The sequence below is a fragment of the Carcharodon carcharias genome, chromosome 14 (genome assembly GCF_017639515.1).
Source record: "Carcharodon carcharias isolate sCarCar2 chromosome 14, sCarCar2.pri, whole genome shotgun sequence".
Classification (NCBI taxonomy): domain Eukaryota; kingdom Metazoa; phylum Chordata; class Chondrichthyes; order Lamniformes; family Lamnidae; genus Carcharodon; species Carcharodon carcharias.
The window spans coordinates 93,203,541-93,228,929 of NC_054480.1; the positions used below are offsets into that span (position 1 = coordinate 93,203,541).

The window sequence follows — 25,389 nt, forward strand, 5'->3', positions numbered from 1 at the left end:
TCACGGCCTCTTCCACCTAAAAGGACAACAGTGGCAAATGCATGGGAACACCACCAGCTGCAGGTTCCCCTCCAAGCCACACACCATCCTGACTAAATCACTGTTCCTTCACTGTTGCTGGGTCATAATCCTCGAGTTCGCTCCGTTACAGCACTGAATAAACCTGCAGCATTTCAAGAAGGTGGCTCACTACTACTCAAGGGCAACTAGGGATGATCGATAAATGCTTTGTCAGCGGTGCTTGTATCCCAAGACCAGCTAAATAAATTTTTAAAATCCAGGAAGCCCCATCACATGACCTCCAACTGCTCCACACACCTCCATCTTTTGGTATCTCAACTTTCCCACCAATGAAAAGCCAACAGCTTCATTATCTGCCTGGATTATTTTTCACCATCAAACAATCTCTCTCCAACCTCCCATATTTTTCTCCATTGATTTTTCTCTCAGGATGTGTCCAGGAAGGGGAGAATTAGGAATCCTAGCAGCCCACCACCCACACCCCCCCCTTCCCCATGTGATGATTTCCCTGCACTTAATCAGCTCCCAGGTACTTGAGTGTTTGACTCTCCTGGACAAGCAAAACCATTCTGAAATAACCCTGAAATTTAACATTAATATTAAATGACAAAGACCCTTGCATCTTTTACATTTTTACTGTCTAACCAAACCTTCCAAACCTTTGTCAATGGTTCATTCTAAGCAAAATTGTCCAGAATTCATTAAATTTTGCCTTCAAGCTTCATGTATTAAATGACAAATGAACCATTTTACACTATCACAGTTTGTAGTACACTATGTAGTGGTACAAGATAATTTGCCGAAGTATCTCTACTCAATGGTGCCACCAACTGGAGCACCTACAGAAAATTACCATTTCCCTGTTAAAACAAGACATTCACCTAGTATGCTTGCTGTTGAAATATGTTTCTGTCAGGTTAGCTAAAGTTCTCTTCATTTCACTGGTACTTCCTCTTTAGTGTTGGAATTCTCAGTATGATCTCTCTTCCTTCCTCCACTGATGTTCTCTCTCAGCCTCCAATTGCTGCATTTTCTTTGTCTTTTTTCATCTACCATTAAACAAATGGCCTCTATCCCTATCTAAATCTGTCTCAGCTCTCTGCCATTTCCAAAAATACACTGTTCGGTTTACTTTAAATTCTAAAATCAGTCTGAGAATGAGCAACAGAATCTCACCAGCTACCACTCCTGCCAATTGTTGGACAGGGCCTTTGATTGGATGGAGTCATCTGTAATTGACAGCTGGTTGGGAAAAGACACTATCTTGGAGAATTATAATGGCAGGCCACAGGCAAACTTTATTGACAGCTGTTAAAGTGTTTGAATATCCTTACAAAACATATTGGTTAAACCCAATTGTGTGAGACTAAATATTTAGTGTACTCTTGATGACAGTAGAATCATATGCAGTTGGTTACAAAGGGTCTCTTACAATCTCTCATCTTGTTATGGAGATATGGAGCAGGAAAGGGAACACTCCAACTGTAAGGGAATGTAAGATCCACTTACAGGTGTGGCTGGTGATGCTAAACTCTAAATGCCATACATATATTCAATGTTAAAATCCAATCCAGCTCTAGGGATTATTAAGATCAGCATAAAGAAATCTCAACTGCCAGAATGAACCTGGTCGAGTCCTGGATGTTATTAGCAGCAGAATCCACCCACTAATTAAGTGTGAACTCGCTGGTGTGTCAGCAGGTTCGATGAACGGGTGAATCCTTTTCCACACACGGAACATATAAATGGTCTCTCTCCAGTATGAACACGTCGATGTGTTACCAGGTTGGCTGAGCGGGTGAATCCCTTCCCACACACACGGCATGTGAATGGTTTCTCCCCTGTATGAACATGCTGGTGTGCCAACAGGCTAGAGGAACGAGTGAATCTATTTCCACAAAGGAAGCAGATGAACGGCTTCTCTCCAGTGTGAACACTCTGATGTGACAGCAGGTTTGATGATCGAGCGAATCCCTTCCCACATACACAACAAATGAATGGCCTCTCCCCGGTATGAACTCGCTGGTGCGTCAACAAACTGTAGGAGTGAATGAATGTCTTCCCACACACGGAGCACGTAAATGGCCTCTCTCCCGCATGAGTATGATGGTGTGTCAGAAGGTGGGAAGACCGAGTGAATCCCTTCCCACACATGGAACAGGTGAACGGCCGTTCCCCAGTGTGAACAAGCTGGTGTGTCAGCAGGTTGGAAGATTGAGTGAATCCTTTCCCACACACAGAGCAGATGAAAGGCATCTCCCCTGTGTGAATGCGCTGGTGTCTCAGCAGATGGGATGATCGAGTGAATTCCTTCCCACATGTGGAGCAACTAAATGGCCTCTCTCCAGTGTGAACTCGCTGGTGTGTCTGCAAACTAGATGATCGAGTGAATTCCTCCCCACAGGTAGAGCAGCTGAACGGCCTCTCCCCGGTGTGAACTCGCTGGTGCGCCAGCAGATTTGATGAACGAGAGAAGCCCCTGCCACAGGTGCAGCAGCTGAACGGCCTCTCTCTAGTATGAACTCGCTTATGTGCTAGCAGATTTGATGAACGAGAGAAGCCCTTTCCACACATGGAACAAGTGAACGGCCTCTCCCCAGAGTGAACACTCTGCAGTGCTGACAGGTTGGACTGTTGACTAAACTTCTTCCCACCATGACTGCACATAAGTAGCCTCTCCTCTGTACTGATGAGTTGGCAGATCACCAGTAGACCGTTTTAGAATTATTTCGACAAACACACACGGAACATGTGTAATGGTGTGAATAGTGTATTGATTTTCTTCAAGCGGTCTTAAAGCTCTTCAGTGCTCTTAAAGCACTGGCACACTCTCACCCACTCTGCTTTTCCAGTCACACTGATCTTTTCCTACAGACACAACAAATGTTTTTCCTTCTATATTGCAAGGTCGGTGATATTCATGACCTGATGAATCAAACAATTGTCAGTTCTGGATGTGATGTTTGATTTGAGCCTCCCATTCATAAATCCTCCATTTGTAATACTCTGTGAAATAAATTTAGAAGTCTTCACTGTAAGTGCAGGATAAAAGTTCACAACAAGCAGTTCTAATTTCTTGGGAACATTCTTGTTAATGGTTACTTGAGCACATATAAAGAGACACTTACTGAGAAAGGGGTTGAGTAGAATCAGGAGATTTATACCTGAAATGTTTCACTCCATGAATAAGTCTATTCCAAGTAAAGACTGGCTTTGGATTCTTCCTTCACCAACTAGCTATCAGAAATATAACATGGTAGCAGAGAATGATGGCCTAAAGGTGAAGGTTGTAACCTAAGGGAAGAAAAATACTTTTCAAACAGAAGATTACAAGTCTAGCGGCTCTATAAAAGTAGACAGGTTTTCAAACTGCATGGAATAAGGGGTCGCATGCAGGGGAAACTACACTTGGGTGAGATGTACAAAGATGGGAATTTGGCTCATCTGGGAATTCAGTGCAGAGGGGACAGAGGGCTCCTTTCTCTCCCTTATTTCAGCCTCCAGTAGCTGTAGAAGACACAAGCTGCTTCCCAGAAATAGAGGGTAACCTACAGACAGCAGCGAGAGTTCGGGCAGCAGTGGGAGGATGCAGTGAGTCTGTGGGTTCAGAGTATTCTAAAGAAAATCGAAGCATGACGTAACAGGGAATTCATCAGGATTGATTTTTGGTGAGCATTTTCTCTTTCTCTTATCTAAACTAGGAATTTTTAATCAAGGTAAATACACCATTATTACAATAAGGAGGCAAGCACAAGCAGGACTAGTGGTATTAATTAAAATTTAATTAAGAAAATAATTAGTTAATTAAAACACAATAAAGGAAGGCAGGTGATGTGTTGCAGCTGTAGTATGTCGAAGTTGGTGGACACCAGTGTGATCCACAGCAACTGTGTCTGCAGCTTAAGGAGCTTTGGCTCAGAGTTAATGAATTGGAGGCTGAGCTTCAGACACTGCAATGCATCAGGAAGGGGGAAAGTTACCTGGACACTTTGTTCTAGAAGGCAGACTTAAGCTAGGGCTTTCTGATTTGATCTATGGTCAGGGACAGGAGGGTGCGAATGCAAGTGAGGCAGGTATGGGGATCGAGAAGGCCGAAATGGAGGAGCCTCGGCCCTTGCAATTATCCAACAGGTTTGAGATTCTTGCAGCTTGTATGGATGAGAGCAGAGGCTGCAGGGTGAATGAACAAACTGACCATGGCACCATGGTGCAGGGAGCCATTCAAGTGCTGGGAGTAACTAAAAACGTAGTGGTAGCAGTCAGGGGATAGACGCAGTTCCCTGTAGCCAAGAGCATGAGTCCAGAAGGCTGCATTGCCTGCCAGCTTCCAGGATACGGGACTGGAGAGGAACTTGTAATGGGAGAGAGAAGTCCAGTTGTCATGGTCCAGCGATTATGAGCAGCTAGGGGCTAAATTTAAAAAGCGGCACCATGGAGGTAATAATCTCTGAATTACTACCTAAGCCACGAGCAAATTGCTTTTTCTTTATTCATTCATGGGATGTGGGCGTCGCTGGCTAGGCCAGGATTTGTTGTCCTTGTTCAGAGGGCGTTTAAGAATCAACCACATTGTTGTGGGTCTGGAGTCACATGTAGGCCAGACTAGGTAAGGATAGCAGATTTCCTTTCCTAAAGGACATTAGTGAACCAGATGGGTTTTTACAACAATTGACAATGGTTTCATGGTCATCATCAGACTTTAAATTCCAGCTTTTTATTGAATTCAAATTCCACCACCTGCCGGGTCCCCAGATCATTACCCCAGGTCTCTGGATTACCAGTCCAGTGACAATACCACTAAGCTACCACCTACTCTAGATGGGTAAGATTATAGTTAAATGCGTGGTTCAAAGAGTGGTGTGGGTGAAATTGGTTTCAATTCATGGAGCACAGGCACCAATACTGGGGAAAGTGGGAGTTGTACCAATGGACTGTCTTTACCTGAACCATTCTGGCAAGTCATACAACTAAGGCAGCTGAGAGGGCTTTAACCTAAATAGGGGGATGGAATCATGTGAGAGGAGATGTGGTAAAATAAAGAGAAAGGGCAAGGCAACAGAGCAGGGTTAGCAACAAGGCTACTGATGAGCAGACTGTGGCAGGAAGGGACGGAGCATATAAATTTATGAGCGCACCAGCAGATAAGGCTAGGGTGTGCAAGAATGATAAAAAGACAGAATTAAAGGTTCTGTATCTGAATGCACACAGCATTCATAACAAAATGGATTAATTAATAGCATAAATAGAAATAAATATATATGACCTGTTAGCCATTTAAGAGTTGTGGTCCCAAGGTGACCAAGGCTGGGACCTAAGTCTTTCGGAAGGTCAGTAGGAAAAAGTGGTTGGGTAACTTCTTTAATTAAGGATAACATTAGTACAATAGTGAGAGATGACTTTAGTTCAGTTGATCACAATGTATATTCAGTTTGGGCAGAGATCAGAAATAGCAATTGTAAGAACTCACTTGTGGGAGTAGTTTATAGGCCCCCCTAACATTGGTTACACTGTAGGCAGAGTATATAGGAAGAAATAATGGGGGCTTGTAAGAAAGGTACTGCAATAATCATGGTTGATTTTAATCTTCATATAGATTGAATGAATCAGATTGGCAAAGATAGCCTTGAAGATGAGTTCGTGGAGTGTGTTCCGATCAATTTCTTAACAGCAATTACATTCTAGTGTCAACCAGAGAACAAGCTATTTTAGACCTGGTAATTTGCAATGAAACAGGTTTAATTAATGACCATATAGTAACGGAGCCTCTAGGTAATAAGGATCATAACATGATAGAATTTCACATTCAGGTAGAGGGGAGAAATGTGGGTCTAAGACTTGTGTCTTAAACTTAAATAAAGGTATGAGGACAGAGTTGGCCAAAGTGAACTGGGAAAATAGGTTAAAAGGTAGGACTGTAGAGCAACAGTGGTAGACATTTAAGGAAATATTTCATTACTCTCGGCAAAGACAAAATTCCATTGAGAAAGAAAGCACCTATGAGAAGGGTGCTCCATCCGTGGCCGACTAAGGAAGTTAAGGATAGTATCAAATAGAAAGAAAAGGTGTACAATACTACAAAGATTAGTGGTAGGTCGAAAGATTGGACAGATTTTAGAAACCAGCAAAGAATAACCAAACAAAAATGAGGGAGAAAATAGAGTATGAGTGAAAGATAGCTACAAATATAAAAGCAGACAGTAAGAGATTTATAAATATTTACAAAGGATAAGTAAAGTGAGCATTGTTCGATTAGAGGGTGAGACTGGGGGAATTAATGATAGGAAATAAGGAAACAGTGGAAGAGTTGAACATGTATTTTGTGTCTGTCTTCACTGTAGAAGACTCAAAAAAAATTCCCAACAATACTTGAAAATTAAGAGCTAAAAGGGAAGGAGGAATTGAAAGCAATCACTAGGGAAAAGGTACTGGAAAAAACTATTAGAACTAAAGTTTGACAAGTCCCCTAGACCTAATGGCCTGCATCCTAGGGTCTTAAATGAAATGGCTGCAGAGGTGGTAGATGCATAGGTTATAATCTTCCAAAATTCCCAGATTCTGGAAAGATCCCAGCAGATTGGAAAATCACTAATGTAAGACCTCTATTCAAGAAATGAGGGAAAAGAGAAAGTAGGAAGTTATAGGCCAATTAGCCTAACATCCGTCATAGGGAAAATGCTAGAATGCATTATTAAGGAGGTAATAGCAGGACATTAAAAAAATCACAATACAATCAGGCAGAGTCAACATTGCTTTGTGCAAGGGAAATCATGTTTGCCTAATTTATTAGAGTTCTTTGAAGCACTAACAACCAATGTTGAAAAAGAGGAACCTGTAGATGTGGTGTACTTGGATTTCCAAAGACATCAAAGGTTATCACACAAAATAAGAGCTTATATGTAGGAGGTAACATATTAGCATGGATAGAGGATCGGTTAGCTAACAGAAAGCAGAAAGTAAGGATAAGTGGGCCATTTTCGGATTGCAAGCCATTACTAGTGAAGTGCCACAGGGATCAGTGCTGGGTCTCAACTATTTACAATCTATATCGATGATTTGGATGAAGGGACCAAATGTATGGTAGCTAAATTTGTTGATGACATAAAGATAGTAAGGAAAGTAAGTTCTCAAGAGGACAAAAGAAGCCTACAAAGGAATTTAGATAGGTTAAGTGATTAGCAAAAAATTGATAGATGGAGTATAATATGGGAAAATGTGAATTTGTCCACCTTGGCATGAAGGATAGAAAAGCAGTATACTATTTGAATGGAGAGAGACTGAAGAACTCTATAGGTATCCTGGTACATGAATCACAAAAAGTTGGTATGCAGGTACAGCAGATGATTAGGAAGGTATATGGAATATTGATGCTTATTGCAAGAATAAAAGTAGGCAAGTGTTGCTGCAGCTGTACAGGACCTTTGCTAGGCTGTGTCTGGAGCACTGTGTACAATTTTGGTCCTCTTACTTAAGAGAGGATATAATTGAATTACAAGCAGTTAAGAGAAGGTTCACTCGACTGATTCCTGGGATGAAGGATTGTCTTATGAGGTATGGTTGAGCAGGTTGGACATATACTCATTGAAGTTTAGAAGAATGAGAGGTGATCTTATTGAAACACAGAAAACTCTGAGAGGGCTTGTCACGGTGGATGCTGAGAGGATGCTTCCCCATTGTGGTGGGTGTCTAGAACTAGGGCATAATTTGAAAATTAGGGATCTCCCATTTATGACTGAGGACAAAATATTTTTTCTGAGGGTTGTTAGTCTGTGAAATTCTCTTCCCCAGAGAGCAGTGGAAGCTGGATCATTTTCAAGGCTGAGTTAGTTAGATTTTTTTTATTGACAAGAGAATCAAGGGTTATGGGGACAGACAGGAAAATGGAGTTGAGGTCACAGTCAGATCAGATCTTATTGAAAGGCGGAGCAGGACCAAAGGGCCAAATAGCTGACTCCTGCTCCTAATTCTTGTATTGTGTTCCAGTGGCCATTGTGGAAAATGGCAAAACGCAAGTGTAAATTGTCAGGGTCTAATTACTCTTCAATGTGTTCAGAGTCTGTATCAAGTTACCAGCAGAGGAATGAAGTGAATATGTGGACATGAGTTATGACCCAACCAAAGAGAAAACAAGTTATTGCCATGGCGTTGTCACTTCCTTACAAACACAAGATCAGAAGCAAGGTATTTTGTGAGCTGGATTGGTTCTCAGGCAAAGACTCCCTGTTAGATCAGAGTCTGCTGCCTTTAAAAAAGTTCCTGGGGATGCGGTCATTTCCAGGAGCCTTGGTGGCACATCCCACAGTGTCCCAAAGGATGGAGGACTCAAAGATTACCACATTTCGAGATTGCCTAGGTACTGGATGCAGGTATCAACACAACAGAAGAGTTACTGATAGGAAGAATGAGGATGAATGAGTAGATATGGATATCACAGCAGAAGACAGGATTGGAATAGCAATAATAGACAAATGAGCCCCAGCAATCCTCAGGGAACAGTGAAACGGTGCTTCAGGTTTGACTCAAAATATCATTATGAGATGAACTGCTCAAAATGGAAAAACATGACACATGACACAGATAATAATGGTCAATTAGAAGGAATTGTACTAGTCACAAGGAGCTTTAAGCTGGTGATGGATGTGTTAGTCTATTGTGCAATGTTAGATAGTGATTGTACTTCAACCGTATGCAGAACAGACTAGTTAAAATGTTACTTAGATTCACTTAGTAGTTAGGATTGTTGCAAGGTTAAGAAGTATGAAAGTTACACTTGTTTTAGCTTTGGTGATGACAACACGTCGAGGTCACTGAAAAGGATGGTGATTCCATACAAAATAGCTAGAGTAAGCCAATTGATCAGTTCTGGTGTGGTCTGTAGTCAGGTACATTATTTATAATTAATTGTTTAATTTAATAATTAATTATAATTATTTAAAAAATAATTAATAGGCAAATTATTGGAGAAGATTCTTCGTGACAGGATTTACTACCATTTGGAGGCAAATGGTCGTATTAGTGAGAGGCAGCATGGTTTTGTGAAGGAGAGGTCGTGTCTCATTAACTTGATCGAGTTTTTTGAGGAAGTGACAAAGATGATCGACGATGGAAGGCCAGTGGATGTAATCTACATGGATTTCAGTAAGGCCTTTGACAAGGTCCCTCATGGCAGACTGGTACAGAAGGTAAAGTCGCATGGGATCAGTGGTGAGCTGGCAAGATGGATACAGAATTGGCTCGATCATAGAAGACAGAGGGTAGCAGTGGAAGGGGGCTTTTCTGAATGGAGAGCTGTGGCTAGTGGTGTTCTGCAGGGATCAGTGCTGGACCTTTGCTTTTCATAGTATACGTAAATGATTTGAAGGAAAATGTAACTGGGCTAATTAGTAAGTTTGCAGATGACACTAAGGTTGGAGGAGTTGCAGATAGTGAAGAGGATTGTCAAAGGATACAATGGGATACAGATCAGTTGGAGACTTGGGTGGAGAAATGGCAGATGGAGTTTAATCCGGACAAATGCGAGGTAATGCATTTTGGAAGGTCTAATACAGGTAGGAATTATACAGTAAATGGCAGAACTCTTAAGTGCATCGACGGGCAGAGGGATCTGGGTATACAGGCCCACAGGTCACAAAGTGGCAACGCAGGTGGATAATGTAGTCAGGAAGGCATATGGCATGCTTGCCTTCATCGGCAGGGGGATTGAGTATAAAAGCTGGGAAATCATGCTGCAGCTGTATAGAACCTTGATTAGGCCACACTTGGAATATTGCGTGCAATTCTGGTCGCCACGTTACCAGAAGGATATGGAGGCTTTGGAGAGGGTGCAGAGGAGGTTTACCAGGATGCTGCCTGGTCTGGAGGTTATTAGGTATGTGGAGAGGTTGGGGAAACTTGGATTGTTCTCATTAGAGTGACCTTTAAATAATAATTAATATAATAATAATAAAAGTTTAAATAAATAAAAAATAGAAGTTTACAAAATTATGAGTGGCATGGACAGAGTAGATAGTCGGAAGCTTTTTCCCAGGGTGGAAGAGTCAATTACTAGGATATATAGATTTAAGATGAGAGGAGAAAACTTTAGAGGAGATGTGCAGGGCAAGTTTTTACGCAGAGGGTAGTGAGTGTCTGAAATTCACTGCCAGAGGAGGTGGTGGAAGCAGGTACGATAGTGGTGTTTTTGAGGCAGCTTGACAAATACATGAATAGGATGGGAATAGAGGGATACGAACCCCGGAAGTGCAAAATGTTTTAGTTTGACAGGCAATATGATCAGCGTAGGCTTGGAGGGCCGAAGGGCCTGTTCCTGTGCTGTACTTTTCTTTGTTCTTTGTACCCTTGCTGTTCAGTAAGCCTGACATGAAAAAGGCACAAATGAAACTGGACATGGAATATGATATCGCAATTGTTTTTGGAAAGTCAGTGAATCTACAGTGAATTATCAATATTATTGCATCCCTAACTGGAACTGATGTTTCTAATCAGGATGTTACAGAAGTATTAATGGCATCAGGTGACAAGAATCAGAAAGGAAAAAAAAGCAAACTGTGTTACATCCTTCTTGTCAAAGATTTGAAATCTTGCTAAAGGATGCTGGCATGGTTGAGGAAGAGTACACGGGGCTCACAGAAGATAAAAATAAAATACTGCAGAGGCTAGAAATCTGTAATAAAAACGGAACATGCTGGAAAAACTCAGCAAGGGTCTGGCATCATCTATGGGAGGAGAAAGAGTTAATGTTTTGAGTATGAGTCTTCTTCGGAACTGAAAGAAGGTACAAATGTGATGGGTTTTATGCTGTTGAAAGGGGAGGTTGGGGGGAGGTGAGGTGGTACTAGAAGTTCAATGAAGAGTGCAGGAGGGCATGCCAAGAGCAGCACCGGACATACCTAAAAATGAGGTGTCAACCCATCACAGGGCTACTTGCGTGCCAAACAGCATAAGCAGCAAGTGACAGACAGAACTAAGTGATTCCACAACCAACAGTTCAGATCTAAGCTCTGCAATCCTGCCACATTCAGTCATGAATGGTGTTGGATAATTAAACAACTCACTTGATATCACTCCACGTGATGTCAAGAAACGGCTGAAAGCACTCGCTAATGCATAGGTTATGGGCCATGACAATATTCCGGCAATAGTACTGAAGACTTGTGCTCCAGAACTTGCTTCACCCCTAACCAAGTTGTTCCAGTACAGCTACAACACTGACATCTAGCTGGCAATGTGGAAAATTGCCCAGGTATGTCCTGTACACCAAAAGCAGGACAAATCCAACCCAGCTCATTACTGCCAGCTCATTACTGCCCATTAAGTCTACTCTCAAGCATCAGTAAAGTAATGGAAGGGGTCATCGACAGTGCTATCAAGCGACACTTGCTTAGCAATAACCTGCTCACTGACGCCCAGTTTGGGTTTCACCAGCTCCTGACCTCATGACAGCCTTGGTTCAAACATGGACAAAAGAGCTGAATTCTAGAGGGGAGGTGAGACTGACTGCCCTTGACATCAAGGGAGTATTTGACCAGGTGTGGCATCAAGCAGCCCTAGCAAAACTGGAGTCAATGGGAACCAGGATTAAAGGTCAATCCTCTCAGCTCCAGGACATCACTGCAGGAGTTCCTCAGGGTAGTGTCCTTGGCCCAACCATCTTCAGCTGCTTCATCAATGACCTTTCAATGATCATAAGGTCAAAAGTGGGGATGTTCGCTACACAACGTTCAGCACCATTCACAACTCCTCAGATACTGAAGTAGTCCATGTCCAAATGCAGCAAGACCTTTTTTATTTGTTCATGGGATGTGGGTGTCACTGGCTAGGCCAGCATTTATTGCCCACCCCTAATTGCCCCCATTCAGAAGGCATTTAAGAGTCAACTACATTGCTGTGAGTCTGGAGTCACCTGTAGGCCAGACCAGGTAAGGACAGCAGATTTCCTTCCCTAAAGGACATCAGTGAACCAGATAGGTTTTCTTTACGACTATCAGCAATGGTTTCATGGTCATCATCAGACTTTTAATTCCAGATTTTTAATGACTTCAAATTTCACCATCTGCCGTGGTGGAATTTGAACCCAGGTCCCTAGAGCATTACCCTGGGTCTCTGGAACACTAGTCCAGTGACAAGATCACTATGTCAGTGCCTCCCCGGCAATATCCAGGCTTGGACTGGATTCACACCACACAAAGGCCAAGCAATGACCATCTCCAGCAAGACAGAATCTAACCATTGTCCCTTGACATTCAATAGCACTACTAATGCTGAATCCCCCACTATCAACATCCTGGGGTTACCATTGACCAGAAACTGAACTGGCTAGCCATATAAATACTGTGGCTACAAGAGCAGGTCAGAGGCTAGAAATCCTGTGGCGGGTAACTCATGTCCGCACTCCCCAAAGCCTGTCCACCATCTACAAGGCACAAGTCAAGGGTGCGTGATGGAATATTCCCCACTTGCCTGGATGAGTTCAGCTCCAACAACACTCAAGAAGCTGGACATCGTCCAGGACAAAGCAGCTCCGCATTCATAAACATTCACTCCCTCCACCACCGATGCACAGGGGCACAGTGTGTACCATCTACAAAATGCACTGCAGGATTTCACCAAGGCTCCTTAGACAGCATCTTCCAAACCCGCAACCACTGCCATCTAGAAGAACAAAGGCAGCAGATAGATGGGAACACTGAAAGTTCCCCTCCAAGTTACTCACCACCCTGACTTGGAAATATATTGCCGTTCCTTCATTGTCGCTGGGTCAAAATCCTGGAACTCCCTCCCTAACAGCACTGTGGGTGTATCTACAACACATGGACTGCAGCGGTTCAAGAAGACAGCTCACCCCCACCTTCTCAAGGACAATTGGGCAATAAATGCTGGCCCAGCCAGTTCATTCACGGAATGTGGGCAAAGAAAAAAGAGCAAAAGGGAAAATCTGGGATAGGTTAGAGAGTGGAAGAGTTTAAATAACAAAGATCTCATGGAACAAAAGGCAAAGGGAGTGCGAATGGTTGTAATAAAGAAACAAAGCATTGTTCCAAGTGAGTGTTAATGGCAGGATAACGAACAGCTCTGTCTCAAAGCAAAGACATGAAAGCAAGATATAGACTGAAACTTGGGGGGGAAAAAAGAGTTCAAAAGGCTACAGAATGCTGAATTGGAAGTTGAGCTCCTGTTCCTCAAGCTTGTGTTGAGCTTCGTGGAACATTGCAGTGGGCCAATGACAGAAATGTTGCCATCAGAACAAGGTAGTGAATTAAAATAGCAAGAAACCAGAAGACCAGGGCTATGCTTGGGACTGAGCAAGGTGTTCCACAAAGTGGTCACCCAGTCTGTATTTGGTCTCCCCAGTGCAGAGGAGACCACATTAGGAGCAGCAAATACAGTAGATCAAATGAAAAGTAGTACAAGTAACTTGCCACTTCACCTGGAAGGAATGTTTGGGGCTTTGGACAGTGAGGAGAGAGATAAAAGAGCAGGTGTTACACCTCCTGCAATCACTTGGGAAGCTACCTTGGGAGGGAGTTAAGATTTTGAGGATGATAGAGGAGTGGATCTGGGTATCGCAGAAATAGTGGAGCATGATCCTTAAATGTGAAAGCTGGTGGGTTGGAAAATGAGGACAAGGGAAACCCTATCGCAGTTCTGGGAGGGAGGGGAAGGGGTGAGAGCAGAAGTGTGGGAATTGGGTCAGACATGGTTGATATTCCAAAATTCTCTAATTCAGGGAAGGTCCCATTAGATTGGAAAATAGTGAATTTTAATCCTTTATTCAAAAAGGGAGACTGGAAGCCGAAAATTACAGACCAGTTAGCTTAACGTCTGTCACAGGGAAAATGTTAGGAGCTATTATTAATGATGTTATATTAGGGCATTTGGAAAAATTCAAGGTAATCAGGCAGAGTCAACATGGTCACATTTAAAAGTAAGAGGTTGCCCAAAGATGAGGTGAAATTTTGTCTCTCAGAGGGTAGTGAGTCTTTGGAACTCTTCCTCAAAAGCGGTGGAAGCAGGGTCTTTGAATATTTTTTAAGAGGTGGATAGATTTTTAATAAGCAAATGGTGAGAAGTGGTAAGCAAAAATTATTGGGGGTAAGCAGGAATGTGGGATTGAGGTTACAATCAGATCAACCACAATCTTATTAAATGAGAGAGCAGGCTCAAGGGAACGAGTGGCCTAATGCTGTCCTTAATTTTTGTTCATATATCAACCACAGTCGGGGGAGGGGTTTGAAATCCTCAGTTGAAGAAAAAGGTTTTGGAAGGTAGCATCATCAGAACAGATGTGAAGGAGGTGGAAAAACTGGAAGAATGGAATGGAGTCCTTACAGGAAGCAGGGTGTGAGGAAGTATAGTCAAGGTAGCTGTGGGAATCAGTTGGTTTATAATGAATATTCATAGACAGCCTATCACCAGAAATGTAGACAGAGAGGCCAAGGAAGGGAAGGGATGTGTTGGAGATGGACTAGTAAAGGTGAGAGAAGGGTGGAAATTGGAAGCAAAATTGATGAATTTTTTTCAGTTCTCACAGAAGAAAGTATGACTGCTCTAGTCATCAAAAAAAGAAGTTAGTGTAAAGTGTGAAATCTATACAAATATTGGAGGACATCCCCATGTTGTATTGTAAGCGTTCCATTGGCACGGTCACTGCCATGAATCTGAAGGGTAAGGGCCAACAACAAATATTTTCACCTTACACTTTATAGACATGGCAACCAGATTTAGTCTTTCTACAATAATAGAATGACAAGGACAAATGGGTGGTAATAGACAAGGTCATGGAGAAATAGATAAGGGCCGGATGTGGAGCACCAGTAAGTTCCTGATTGATAATTGAGGTGAATTTGCTAATGATGAGTTTAGAGACATGCATAAAAACATGAGCATTGTGGTCATGAACATCACAGCTGGAACTCCTGTCAAAGGAATCATGCAGCGAAAAATTAAATGCTGTATAAAATATTAGATCAACCAAACTGCAAGTTGAGAATTGCACTGACATGAGGTTCATGCAAAAGATTGTTGGAGGCTATAATCCCTATCAATTGGTCAATAGGAGGAATCCCAATTTACTCAACCCTAGATGGGTTTACAATGAGTTCCACCTGTTTTTTGCACCTTTGAATGCTTTACATGGGAGAAGGGTTTTCATTAAGGCTGAGAAAATTCAGAGATCTAAAGCTTCATACAAAACCATCTGAAGTAGACCAACTCAGATTACAAAAGAAAGGCTCTGGTGAGATAATAGCATGTGATGGTTAAGACAGTGATTATCCAACATGTCATCCTTGTGGCTAATCAAGATTGATTACAAACTCTCAGAACCTGAGCGGCTGATAGAAGGTGATGAGGCAACCGGTATCTCTCATACTCGTGTGTTTTGTGATGACAGTCCTCAGGAACAGAATACAATAGATCAGGGGTTGGATGGTGGTGGGCTGAGTGACCATGACATACAGGACAGGGTTATCACATCCAAAGACCAACTGCCTAGGGTGGGAACTGGGGTGACATATATTTCAGAGGGGTCTAGTGAATGGAGGAATGAAATAATTGTGGGATCTGCAGGGGGGAAAAAAACTACTAGCAAGTTTAAACACTGGTTGAATGTTCAGGATGTTCAAATTCGAATAGTGACTCGTGTTAGAAAATGATGACATACCAGAGAAAGTCACCGCGGGCACAAGAGAGAGATAGATCTTACACTAACAGTGCTGAACGACATGGAAGTGTAAGTAGTAGCTTGAATAGATTACACAATGAATGGAGAACTACAGAACAGTCTCGGGCTAGGACCAGAAGCAGAAGTTTGGGTGTCCGCTAACAGAGTAGAAGATTAAACTAAACAGTGAGGAAAAACAAGAGAAATTAGACTGTCGAGAGGAATTTGGAGTTTATTCTGAAGTACCAGATAGGGGACAGTCAGCCTTGTCACATAGATTTGTATGGAAAATATCTTTGTTGATAGCAGTTATAAAGCTAAAATTGCTCGGCATTTTGAAGAGAAATTGGTTAGAACGGAATCTCCCGCAGCGGGTAAAGTAATCCGGAATATCTTTGTGGTTCAGGCCACAATATTGAGGGAAATGTAGATCAAGTGAGAGAAACGCTGTGTTTCTGCAGAATGGGGTTTCAGAGAGAAACGGCCTGAAGAGGAAAGCGATGCAGAAAGGAAACTATGGAAATTAAACAAATGTTTTATGGTGAGTGTGATTTTTTTGATGAAATGTGTTTTGCTGAAAGAAGCAGAACCATCAGTGAGTTGTTGGTATTTCACAGCCCTCGCTGGCCCTTTAACTGCGGAGCGGCACATCCGCGACCCCTTTAAGACCCGCCCCCTCCCCCACTCTAAACTCGCAAACTAATAAAACTTCTGAAGGAGAAAAAAGCACTCACAAAAATCAGCAGGTTCCCTTCACATCAGAAAGCCTAAACTCATCAACAATAAGCCAACAAATCTCTAACTGCGGCGTTTCTAACGGGAAGAGCCCGGATGCAACAGCGATTGCCCGGCAGCAACAAACCATCCCCAAACCGCTCAAACAAAGGCCCATAGCACAGGCCCCGCCCCCAGAGCAGTCCCTGCCCATAGCACAGGCCCATCCCCATCACAGGCCCCACCTCCAGAGCAGTTCCTGCCCATAGCACAGGCCCATCCCCATCACAGGCCCCGCCCCATCACAGGCACCTCCCTAGAACAGGCCCTGCCCATAGCATAGGTCCATCCCCATCACAGTCCCCGCCCCTAGCACAGGCACCTCCCCAGAACAGGCCCTGCCCATAGCACAGGTCCATCCTCAACACAGTCCCCGCCCATAGCACAGGCCCATCCCCCAGAACAAGTCCCACCCACAGCACAGGCCCAACCCCATCACAGGCCCCTCCCCAGAACAGGCCCCACCCATAGCATAGGCCCATCCCCATCACAGTCCCTACCAATAGCACAGCCCATCCCCCCCCCCCCCCCCCCCCCCAGAAAAGACCCCTCCCCATCACAGGTCCTGCCCATAGCACAGGTACCCCCCCCCCCCCATAGAACCAGCCTGCCTCCTCACAGGCGCCACCCCGAAACCAGCCCTGCACCCCCCCCTTCACAGGCCCTTTACCCCAAACCAGCCCCACCCCAGAACCAGCCCCGCCCCCTTCACAAGCCCTGCCTCAGCTCAGGCCCTTTCCCCAGAACCAGCCCCACCCCATCACAGGCCGCACAACACAACTACCCCCCGCCCCCTTAACAGGCCCCACCCCTCCCCACCCCAGCAAAGGCCCCTCCGCCAGTAGTTCAGCTTCATGGATTGTGGCTGATGGTGAGTTTGTTGGTATGTTGGGACCTCATCAACTCCGTGCCTCCAGCCAATTCTGTCAGGGACAGTAAGTGTCCGCTTAAGGGCTTCATCCGAAGAAGACAGACATTCTGAAGAGGATTCATATCTGACTCGAAACATTAACTATTTCTTTCTGCACAGATTCTGCCAGACCTGTTGAGTATTGCCAGCACTTTGTTTTTATTTCAGGGCCTCATCTTGCTGTGGCAGGCACAGGGCTCACCGTGTATTAGCACTGCAACCACCCTGTGAGGGATTGTTTGTTGGCACTCGGTTGGAGGGGGTTCCTCATTTGGAGACACACAGTGCCTGATTGAGGGGCCCAACATTAGAAACGGGGGGCAGCACTGAAAGCCATGAGACACCCAACCTGCAAACCCCACCTGTGACCTGGGATATTGATGAGTGGGTGTCCTACCAGCAACAGCCTCCATGGTGGTATTGCTGAGTGCAGAAGAGCTACAAGCCTCTGATTGGTCCTCGATCCCTAAAAAAGGTGATGCAGGAGTCTTGCTGACTCTGCAGCCAGTGGCTGAGACGCCACCACTGTCGCCTTCATTAAATACTGCCCGCTCATTCATTGGAGGCATGCTCCCCAGCCACCTCCGGCTAATAACATCGGGGTGGATGGGGTAGCCCGCCCACAATCCTGACAGCTGCCCTGCAGCAATTTAACACTGGGAGTAGTGTTAATTGCTTTTAAGTGAGACTTCAGCCGCTTTCTTGGAAGTCCTGTCTTAGAGAGCTGCCAGTCAATCAGATGGCCAGCAACTCTGTAGTCCCAGCAGTGCCAGTGGGGGCACTAGTAACTGCTGGGACTACACCATGCTGACTGGCCCAGGTAACTTTGGAGTCAGAGTTCTTGGATCAAAACCTCAACTTCAGCATCTGCCATAAACTCAGTTTGCTTGGCACCAATTTGATCCTCTTTCCTAGCCACTGTCACAGGTTGAATCAGGCTGTTCGCTACCTCAGTGCCTTAAGGTTAGCTTATCCCTAGAAGTCCTTAAACAGGTGATGAGCCTTGCTGCAGTTCCACAGTCTTGTTAGTTAAGGAGTTCCAGTATTTTGACCCAGCAACAATGAAGAATCAACAATATATTTCCAAGTCGGGATGTTGTGTGACTTAGAGGAGAAATAGGAGTTAATGGTGTTCTCATTCCCTTGCTGTCCTTATCATTTTAGGTGGTGGATGTTGCTGTTGAGTTCTAACCACATTATCAAGATCTTCCACCTCAGTGAGTAACATTGTCTGACTCTGCGGTGGATTCAGACCATCTTTTGCCGAAAGTCTCATCAATGACTTTCTCACCTCTGGATTCGACAATTCAATTCCAAGTAACATTTGTGCCACACAAGTGTCAGGCAATGACCCTTTGACATCCAACGGCATTACCATCACTGAATCCCCACTATCAATATCCTGGGGGTTACCATTGACCAGAAACTGAACTGGACTAGCCATATAAATACTGTGGCTACAAGGGCAGAATTAGGAGAGCAATGTGGAACTAGAAAATTAAATGACCAAGGAATATAAAAAGAAATACTAACGTATTCTACAGCCACAAATAACAAAAAATGCAATGAATGGTTTACACAGTGAATTATAGTGCAATGGCCAAAATACTGGATAGTTACTTTGCCTCAATATTTACAAATGAGACCAACACGATGGGCTTGATATGAATAGAAGATGTAAAGACATTTAAGATATAATGAGGAGAGGTAATTGATAAACCAATCAATCTTAGTGTAAGATGGATTGTATCCATGCACATTACAAGATGTTAGGGGAAGAGGCACTGTTTTACGTATATATAAATATAAAATCTATAGCACATTGTTAGTGCCAGAGGACTGGCAGAGGGAAAATGTTCTTCCCATAAAAGAGGGATAGAACAAGTTGAGGGAACTATAGACCAGTTAGCATAACATCAGTTGTTGGAAAGACAACATAATCTTTGCTCAAAGATGGAATAGAGAAACATCCCGAAACAAAATATAATCAAGTAGTCAGCACTCAAAGATTCTTATTCTTTAGAGCTGTAACAGAAAAAGTAAACAAGGGTAAAGTAGTAGATTGTAACATATTTGAATTTTCAAAAGGCCTTCTGTAAGATTTGAAGAGTTTGAAAAAAAAGTGACAATCACAGGAAGGCCATAATTTGTTTGGTTAGTGAGTATCTGAAAGTAGCTGAATTTTGGGAAATAAAACACTTTTTAAAATAAATACAAGTATAACCTTAAGTAGCTGGAGCTACCTTATAATTAATTAAGAGACACTAGCAGAAGGGAAGTGAGAAATGAGTGAGTCCACTATTTATTTTAATCTTAAATTGTAAAGTTTATTAATTACTGAGGTTTGGATTTCCATTTCTCTTTGAAATACTCTCTTTTTCTCCTTTTTCTATTGCCTCTGGTTTAAGTCTTTTTATTTCCAATCAAATTCAACCTTCTTCATTTGTAACCAAAGTCTCACTACCCCCAGCTGTGACTCACTAGTGTCAGGTATCACTTCCAACTTCAAATGTTGTGCTATCACTTCAACTACATCTGCTTTCTTTGCCCCTACAGTTAACCTGAACTGCAACTTATCTGCCAATTCTGTTAACTCACCCTTAGATACTTTTTGCAACCCAATCAGAGTTATATCTTCTATTTCCTAAAAAGTTTTAGCCATAGATACAGCCATTTTTGCAGTCTCACCACTTTAAAAATCCCTCACACCAACTCCTGAATTCAATGTGCTTCTCGTACTCGTAACCTTAAGATTCACAAACACCAAACCAATCAAGGAATTTCAAAAATCTCGGACAAGCCCCCAGTTTGTTATGAGGTGGATCAAATCCACAAGGGAAACTTGGTTGCGCAATCACAATGGTTTTGCAATTTGTATTTATTATGAGATGTGTGCACTTAATTCAGAATTAATAAGTCTACCAAGACCTTTAGAGATTTTTTAAACATTACATTAAAATATTTATTAACAGAATAAAATATGTCAAGCATTTACATCAGACTACAATTACTACTATAATAACTCCTAAAATTCCTAATTAACCTGACTCCCAGTTACATTCCCTTTAAGGCAACGGTCCACAATAGATTTTAGATTTAAAACAAACTCAACAAGCTAACAATACCCCAGACAGTGGAATTCCAAATGGCTTTTCTCCAACTTCAGTTTACTTATACAGCAGACTTATGCACAAATGCTGGATGCTCCATTAAGGCTATTTCACACACGCCTGTTAGATGTTACATGGCCTTTTGACACATAACCTTTCATTCTCCTTTATATTGTTTCTCTTTAATATGTAAATTCTATTGTTCCATAATATGTCTTTCTAACTGTATCCTCCTCATAACAAAACTTTCATGGTGCCAATATTGCCAGTAATCTTTGGGAAAAATAAACACATTCCTTAGCCTTGCTTATTTGGCTAGTTATAAACAGACTAAGATTGCTTTGAAATCCAAATCTCCCTTCATTTATTTAAAAAAAGTGAATTTCTTTCACACCTATTAAGGCTATTTCACACACGCCTGTTAGATGTTACATGGCCTTTTGACACATAACCTTTCATTCTCCTTTATATTGTTTCTCTTTAATATGTAAATTCTATTGTTCCATAATATGTCTTTGAAACTGTATCCTCCTCATAACATAAAACTTTCATGGTACCAATATTGCCAGTAATCTTTGGGAAAAAATAAACACATTCCTTAGCCTTACTTATTTGGCTAGTTATAAACAGACTAAGATTGCTTTGAAATCCAAATCTCCCTTTATTTATTTAAAAAAGTGAATTTCTTTCACACCTTACATGCTAAGTCAGCATCCATGTTTACCCATTAGCATGTCAAGCAGCTAGCTTCTTTGGATGATTTAAGCTTGCAGTCTGCTTTATTACAAATGTAATTAAATCACACACAGATAGACCCAACTATACTTACCCCCATAAACCTACTTCACAATAAACCAGAAAAATATTATACTTTCATGACAACAGGCAGAATCAGCCGAATTTACAGTGGGAATAGAGAAATGGCAGAGAAGTGAAAAGAGTACTGAGGGAGGCATAGGAGATTGCTGGGGCCTTGACAGAAATTTTTGTATCCTCACTGGCTACGGGTGAGGTCCCAGAGGACTGGAGAATGCCGATGTTGTTCCATTGTTTAAGAAGGGTAGCAGGGATAATCCAGGAAATTACTGAGTTCTGTTGAAGGGTCATGAGGACTCAAAACATCAACTCTTTTCTTCTCCACCGATGCTGCCAGACCTGCTGAGTTTTTCCAGGTAATTCTGTTTTTGTCCAGGAAATTACAGGCTGGTGAGCTTTATGTCAGTGGTAGGGAAATTATTGGAGAAGATTCTTCGTGACAAGATTTACTACCATTTGGAAGCAAATGGGCATACTAGTGAGAGGCAGCATGGTTTTGTGAAGGGGAGGTCGTGTCTCATTAACTTGATCGAGTTTTTCAAGCAAGTGACAAAGACGAAAGAAGGGCAGTGGATGTTATATACATGGATTTCAGTAAGGCCTTTGACAAGGTCCCTCATGGCAGACTGGTACAGAAGGTAAAGTCGCACGGGATCAGAGGTGAACTGGCAGGATGGATACAGAATTGGCTTGGTCATAGAAGACAGAGGGTAGCAGTGGAAGGGGGCTTTTCTGAATGGAGAGCTGTGACTAGTGGAGTTCCGCAGGAATCAGTGCTGGGACCTTTGCTGTTTGTGGTATACGTAAATGATTTGGAGGAAAATGTAACTGGGCTAATTAGTAAGTTTGCAGACGACACGAAGTTTGGAGGAGTTACAGATAGTGAAGAGGATTGTCAAAGGATACAACGGTATATAGATCGGTTGGAGACTTGGGTGGAGAAATGGCAGATGGAGTTTAATCCGGACAAATATGAGATAATGCATTTTGGAAGGTCTAATACAGGCAGGAATTACACAGTAAATGGCAGAACCCTTAAATACATCAACAGGCAGAGGGATCTGGGTGTACAGGTCCACAGGTCACTGAAAGTGGCAACGCAGGTGGATAAGGTAGTCAGGAAGGCATATGACATACTTGCCTTCATTGGTAGGGGTATTGAGTATAAAAGCTGGAAAGTTATGCTGCAGCTGTATAGAACCTTGGTTAAGCCACACTTGGAATATTGCATGCAATTCTGGTCACCACATTACCAGAAGGATATGGAGGCGTTGGAGAGGGTGCAGAGGAGGTTTGCCAGGATGCTGCCTGGTCTGGAGATTATTAGCTATGAGGAGAGGTTGGAGAAACTCGGATTGTTCTCACTAAAGCGACAGAGATTGAGGTGCGACTTAATAGATGTTTACAAAATTATGAGTGGCATGGACTGAGTAGATAGTCAGAAGCTTTTTCCCAGGGTGGAAGAATCAATTACTAGGGGACATAGATTTAAGGTGAGAGGAGAAAACTTTTTTTACGCAAGTTTTTTGCGCAGAGGGTAGTTAGTGTCTGGAATTTGTTGCCAGAGGTGGTGGAAGCAGGTACAGTAGTGGTGTTTAAGAGGCAGCTTGACAAATACATGAATAGGATGGGAATAGAGGGATATGGACCCCGGAAATGCAAAATGTTTTAGTTTGAAGGGCAATATGATCGGCGCAGGCTTGGAGGGGTGAAGGGCCTGTTCCTGTGCTGTACTTTTCTTTGTTCTTTGATGACTTTGTGTGTCTTCACTGAGGAAGATACAAGAAATCCCCCAGAATTAGGAATCCAAGGGATTAGGAAGAATGAGGAATTGAAGGAAATCAGTGTTAGTAAGAGGGTTCTATTGGAGAAATTAATGGAACTGAAGGTTGATAAGTCCCCGAGATCTGATATTCTACATCCCAGAAGAAGTAGCTATGGAGATAGTGGATACATTGGTGATCAACTTCCAAAATTCCATTGATTCTGGAACGGTTCCTGCAGATTGGAAGGTAGCAAATGTCACCCCACTATTTAAGAAGGGAGAGAGAAAACAGGGAACTACAGACCTGTTAGCCTGACATTAATAGTAGGGAAAATACTAGAATCTGTTATAAAGGATTTGGTAAATGGATACTTGGATAATCATGATCTAATTGGGCATTGTCAGCATGGATTTACGAATGGGAAATCATATAAACATATGAACAAGGAGCAGGAGTAAGCCATTCAGCCCCTCAAGTCTGCTCCGCCATTCAGTAAGATCATGGCTGATCTCATAGTAACCTGAAATCTGGATCCCGCCTACCCCCGATAACCTATCACCCCCTTGCTTACCAAGAATCTATCCACCCCTGCCTTTAAAATATTCAAAGACTCTGCTTCTACCACCTTTTCAGGAAGAGAATTCCAAAGACTCACAAACCTCTGAATGAAAACATTTCACCTCATCTCTGTTTTAAATGAGTGACCCCTTATTTTTAAACAGTGCCCCCTAGTTCTAGATTCTCCCACAAGAGGAAGCATCCTCTCCACAACCACCCTGTCAAGTCCTTTCAGGATCTTTCATGTTCCAATCAAGTCGCCTCTTGCTCTTCTAAACTCCAGCGGATATAAGCCTAGTCTGCCCAACCTTTCCTCATAAGACAACCCACCCATTCCAGGTATTAGTCTGGTAAACCTTCTCTGAACTGCTTCTAACACATTTCCCTCCTTTCCTTAAATAAGGTGACCAGTACTGTACACAGTGCTCCAAATGTGGTCTCACTAATGTCCTGTGGAACTTAAGCATAACCTCCCTGCTTTTGTATTCAATTCCCCTCACAATAAATGATAACATTCTATTAGCTTTCCTCGGCCCAACCATCTCCAGCTGCTTCGTCAATGACCTTTGTTCCATCATAAGGTCAGAAGTGGGGATAATCGCTGATGGTTGCAACTTCTCAGATACTGAAGCAGTCCATGTCCAAATGCAGCAAGACCTGAACAATATCCAGGCTTGGGCTTTCAAGTGGCAAGTGACATTCGTGCCACACAAGTGCCAGATGTTATGACCACAGCTGGTGTTAATTTTTTTTTTTGCAAAAATATACTTTATTCATAAATCTTCAAAAACATTTCGAACATTTTAAATCACCATTACAAAAATACAAACAGGTTCAACTTTTACAAACTGAAACACAAGGTGTATCAGAAAAAACAATGAATATTTCAAACATTGGCAGACATACATTTTAATCTGTACAGCCTGAGGGGCTCTTTACAGTTCCCAGCCCCCCAGTGCACTGTGGCAGAAAGGTCTTAGGCAGCGACCCTTCCCCATTGTGCCTTTGCGGCGGCCGCCCCAAGCTTAACTGTGTCCCTCAGCACGTAGTCCTGGACCTTGGAAAGTGCTAGTCTGCTACACTCGGTCGGGGACAACTCTTTGCGCTGGAAAACCAACAAGTTTCGGACAGACCAAAGAGCGTCTTTCACCGAGTTGATGATCCTCCAGCTGCAGTTGATGTTTGTCTCGGTGTGTATCCCTGGGAACAGCCCGTAGAGCACAGAGTCCTCTGTCACAGAACTGCTCGGGATGAACCTCGACAGCAACCACTGCATCCCTCTCCAGACCTTCTTTGCAAAGACACAATCTACAAGGAGGTGAACAACGGTCTCTTCCCCACCACAGCCTCCTCGAGGGCAACGTGCAGAGGGGGTGAGACTCCTGGCGTGTAGGAAGGATCTTACGGGGAGGGCCTTTCTCACCACCAGCCAAGCTACGTCTTGGTGTTTGTTGGAAAGTTCTGGTGATGAGGCATTCTGCCAAATTACTTTGTCAGTCTGCTCAGGGAACCATCCCACATGATCCACCCTCTCCTTTTCCCTCAGGGCCTTTAAGATGTTACGTGCCGACCACTGCCTGACGGACTTGTGGTTTCGAAGGTGTTTCTCTGCATAAATTTTCCGAGGAACAGGTGGTACAGCACGGTCCAACTACTTGGAGCGTTCCGCGGTATCGTGGCCAGACCCATCCTTCACAACACCGGGGACAGGTAGAACCTCAGCATGTAGTGACACTTGGTGTTTGCATACTAAGGGTCTACGCACCGTTTGATGCA

At 43.1% G+C, this 25,389-nt stretch overlaps 1 protein-coding gene across 3 annotated transcripts; it reads right to left on the reverse strand.

Annotated features, from left to right (window-relative positions):
- Window positions 1-1,299: 1,299 nt before the first annotated feature.
- LOC121287044 (zinc finger protein 436-like) lies at window positions 1,300-16,550 on the reverse strand. 3 transcript variants are annotated; one of them, XM_041204492.1, is made up of 3 exons: window positions 16,414-16,550; window positions 3,186-3,315; window positions 1,300-3,027 (listed from the first exon to the last, which is right to left on the reverse strand). In XM_041204492.1, exon 3 carries the CDS (start codon window positions 2,686-2,688, stop codon window positions 1,693-1,695), a length of 996 nt encoding a protein of 331 aa, XP_041060426.1. In that variant the 5' UTR covers window positions 2,689-3,027; window positions 3,186-3,315; window positions 16,414-16,550; the 3' UTR covers window positions 1,300-1,692. The 3 variants fall into 3 exon arrangements, with proteins under 3 accessions (XP_041060426.1, XP_041060423.1, XP_041060424.1); XM_041204489.1 differs by having other exon boundaries at window positions 3,150-3,315; XM_041204490.1 differs by lacking the exon at window positions 3,186-3,315.
- Between the last annotated feature and the right edge of the window lie 8,839 nt (window positions 16,551-25,389).

Excerpts from the sequence above, each read along its gene's own strand:
- LOC121287044 (XM_041204490.1), bottom strand. The coding sequence starts at position 2,688 with ATGTGCAGTCATGGTGGGAAGAAGTTTAGTCAACAGTCCAACCTGTCA.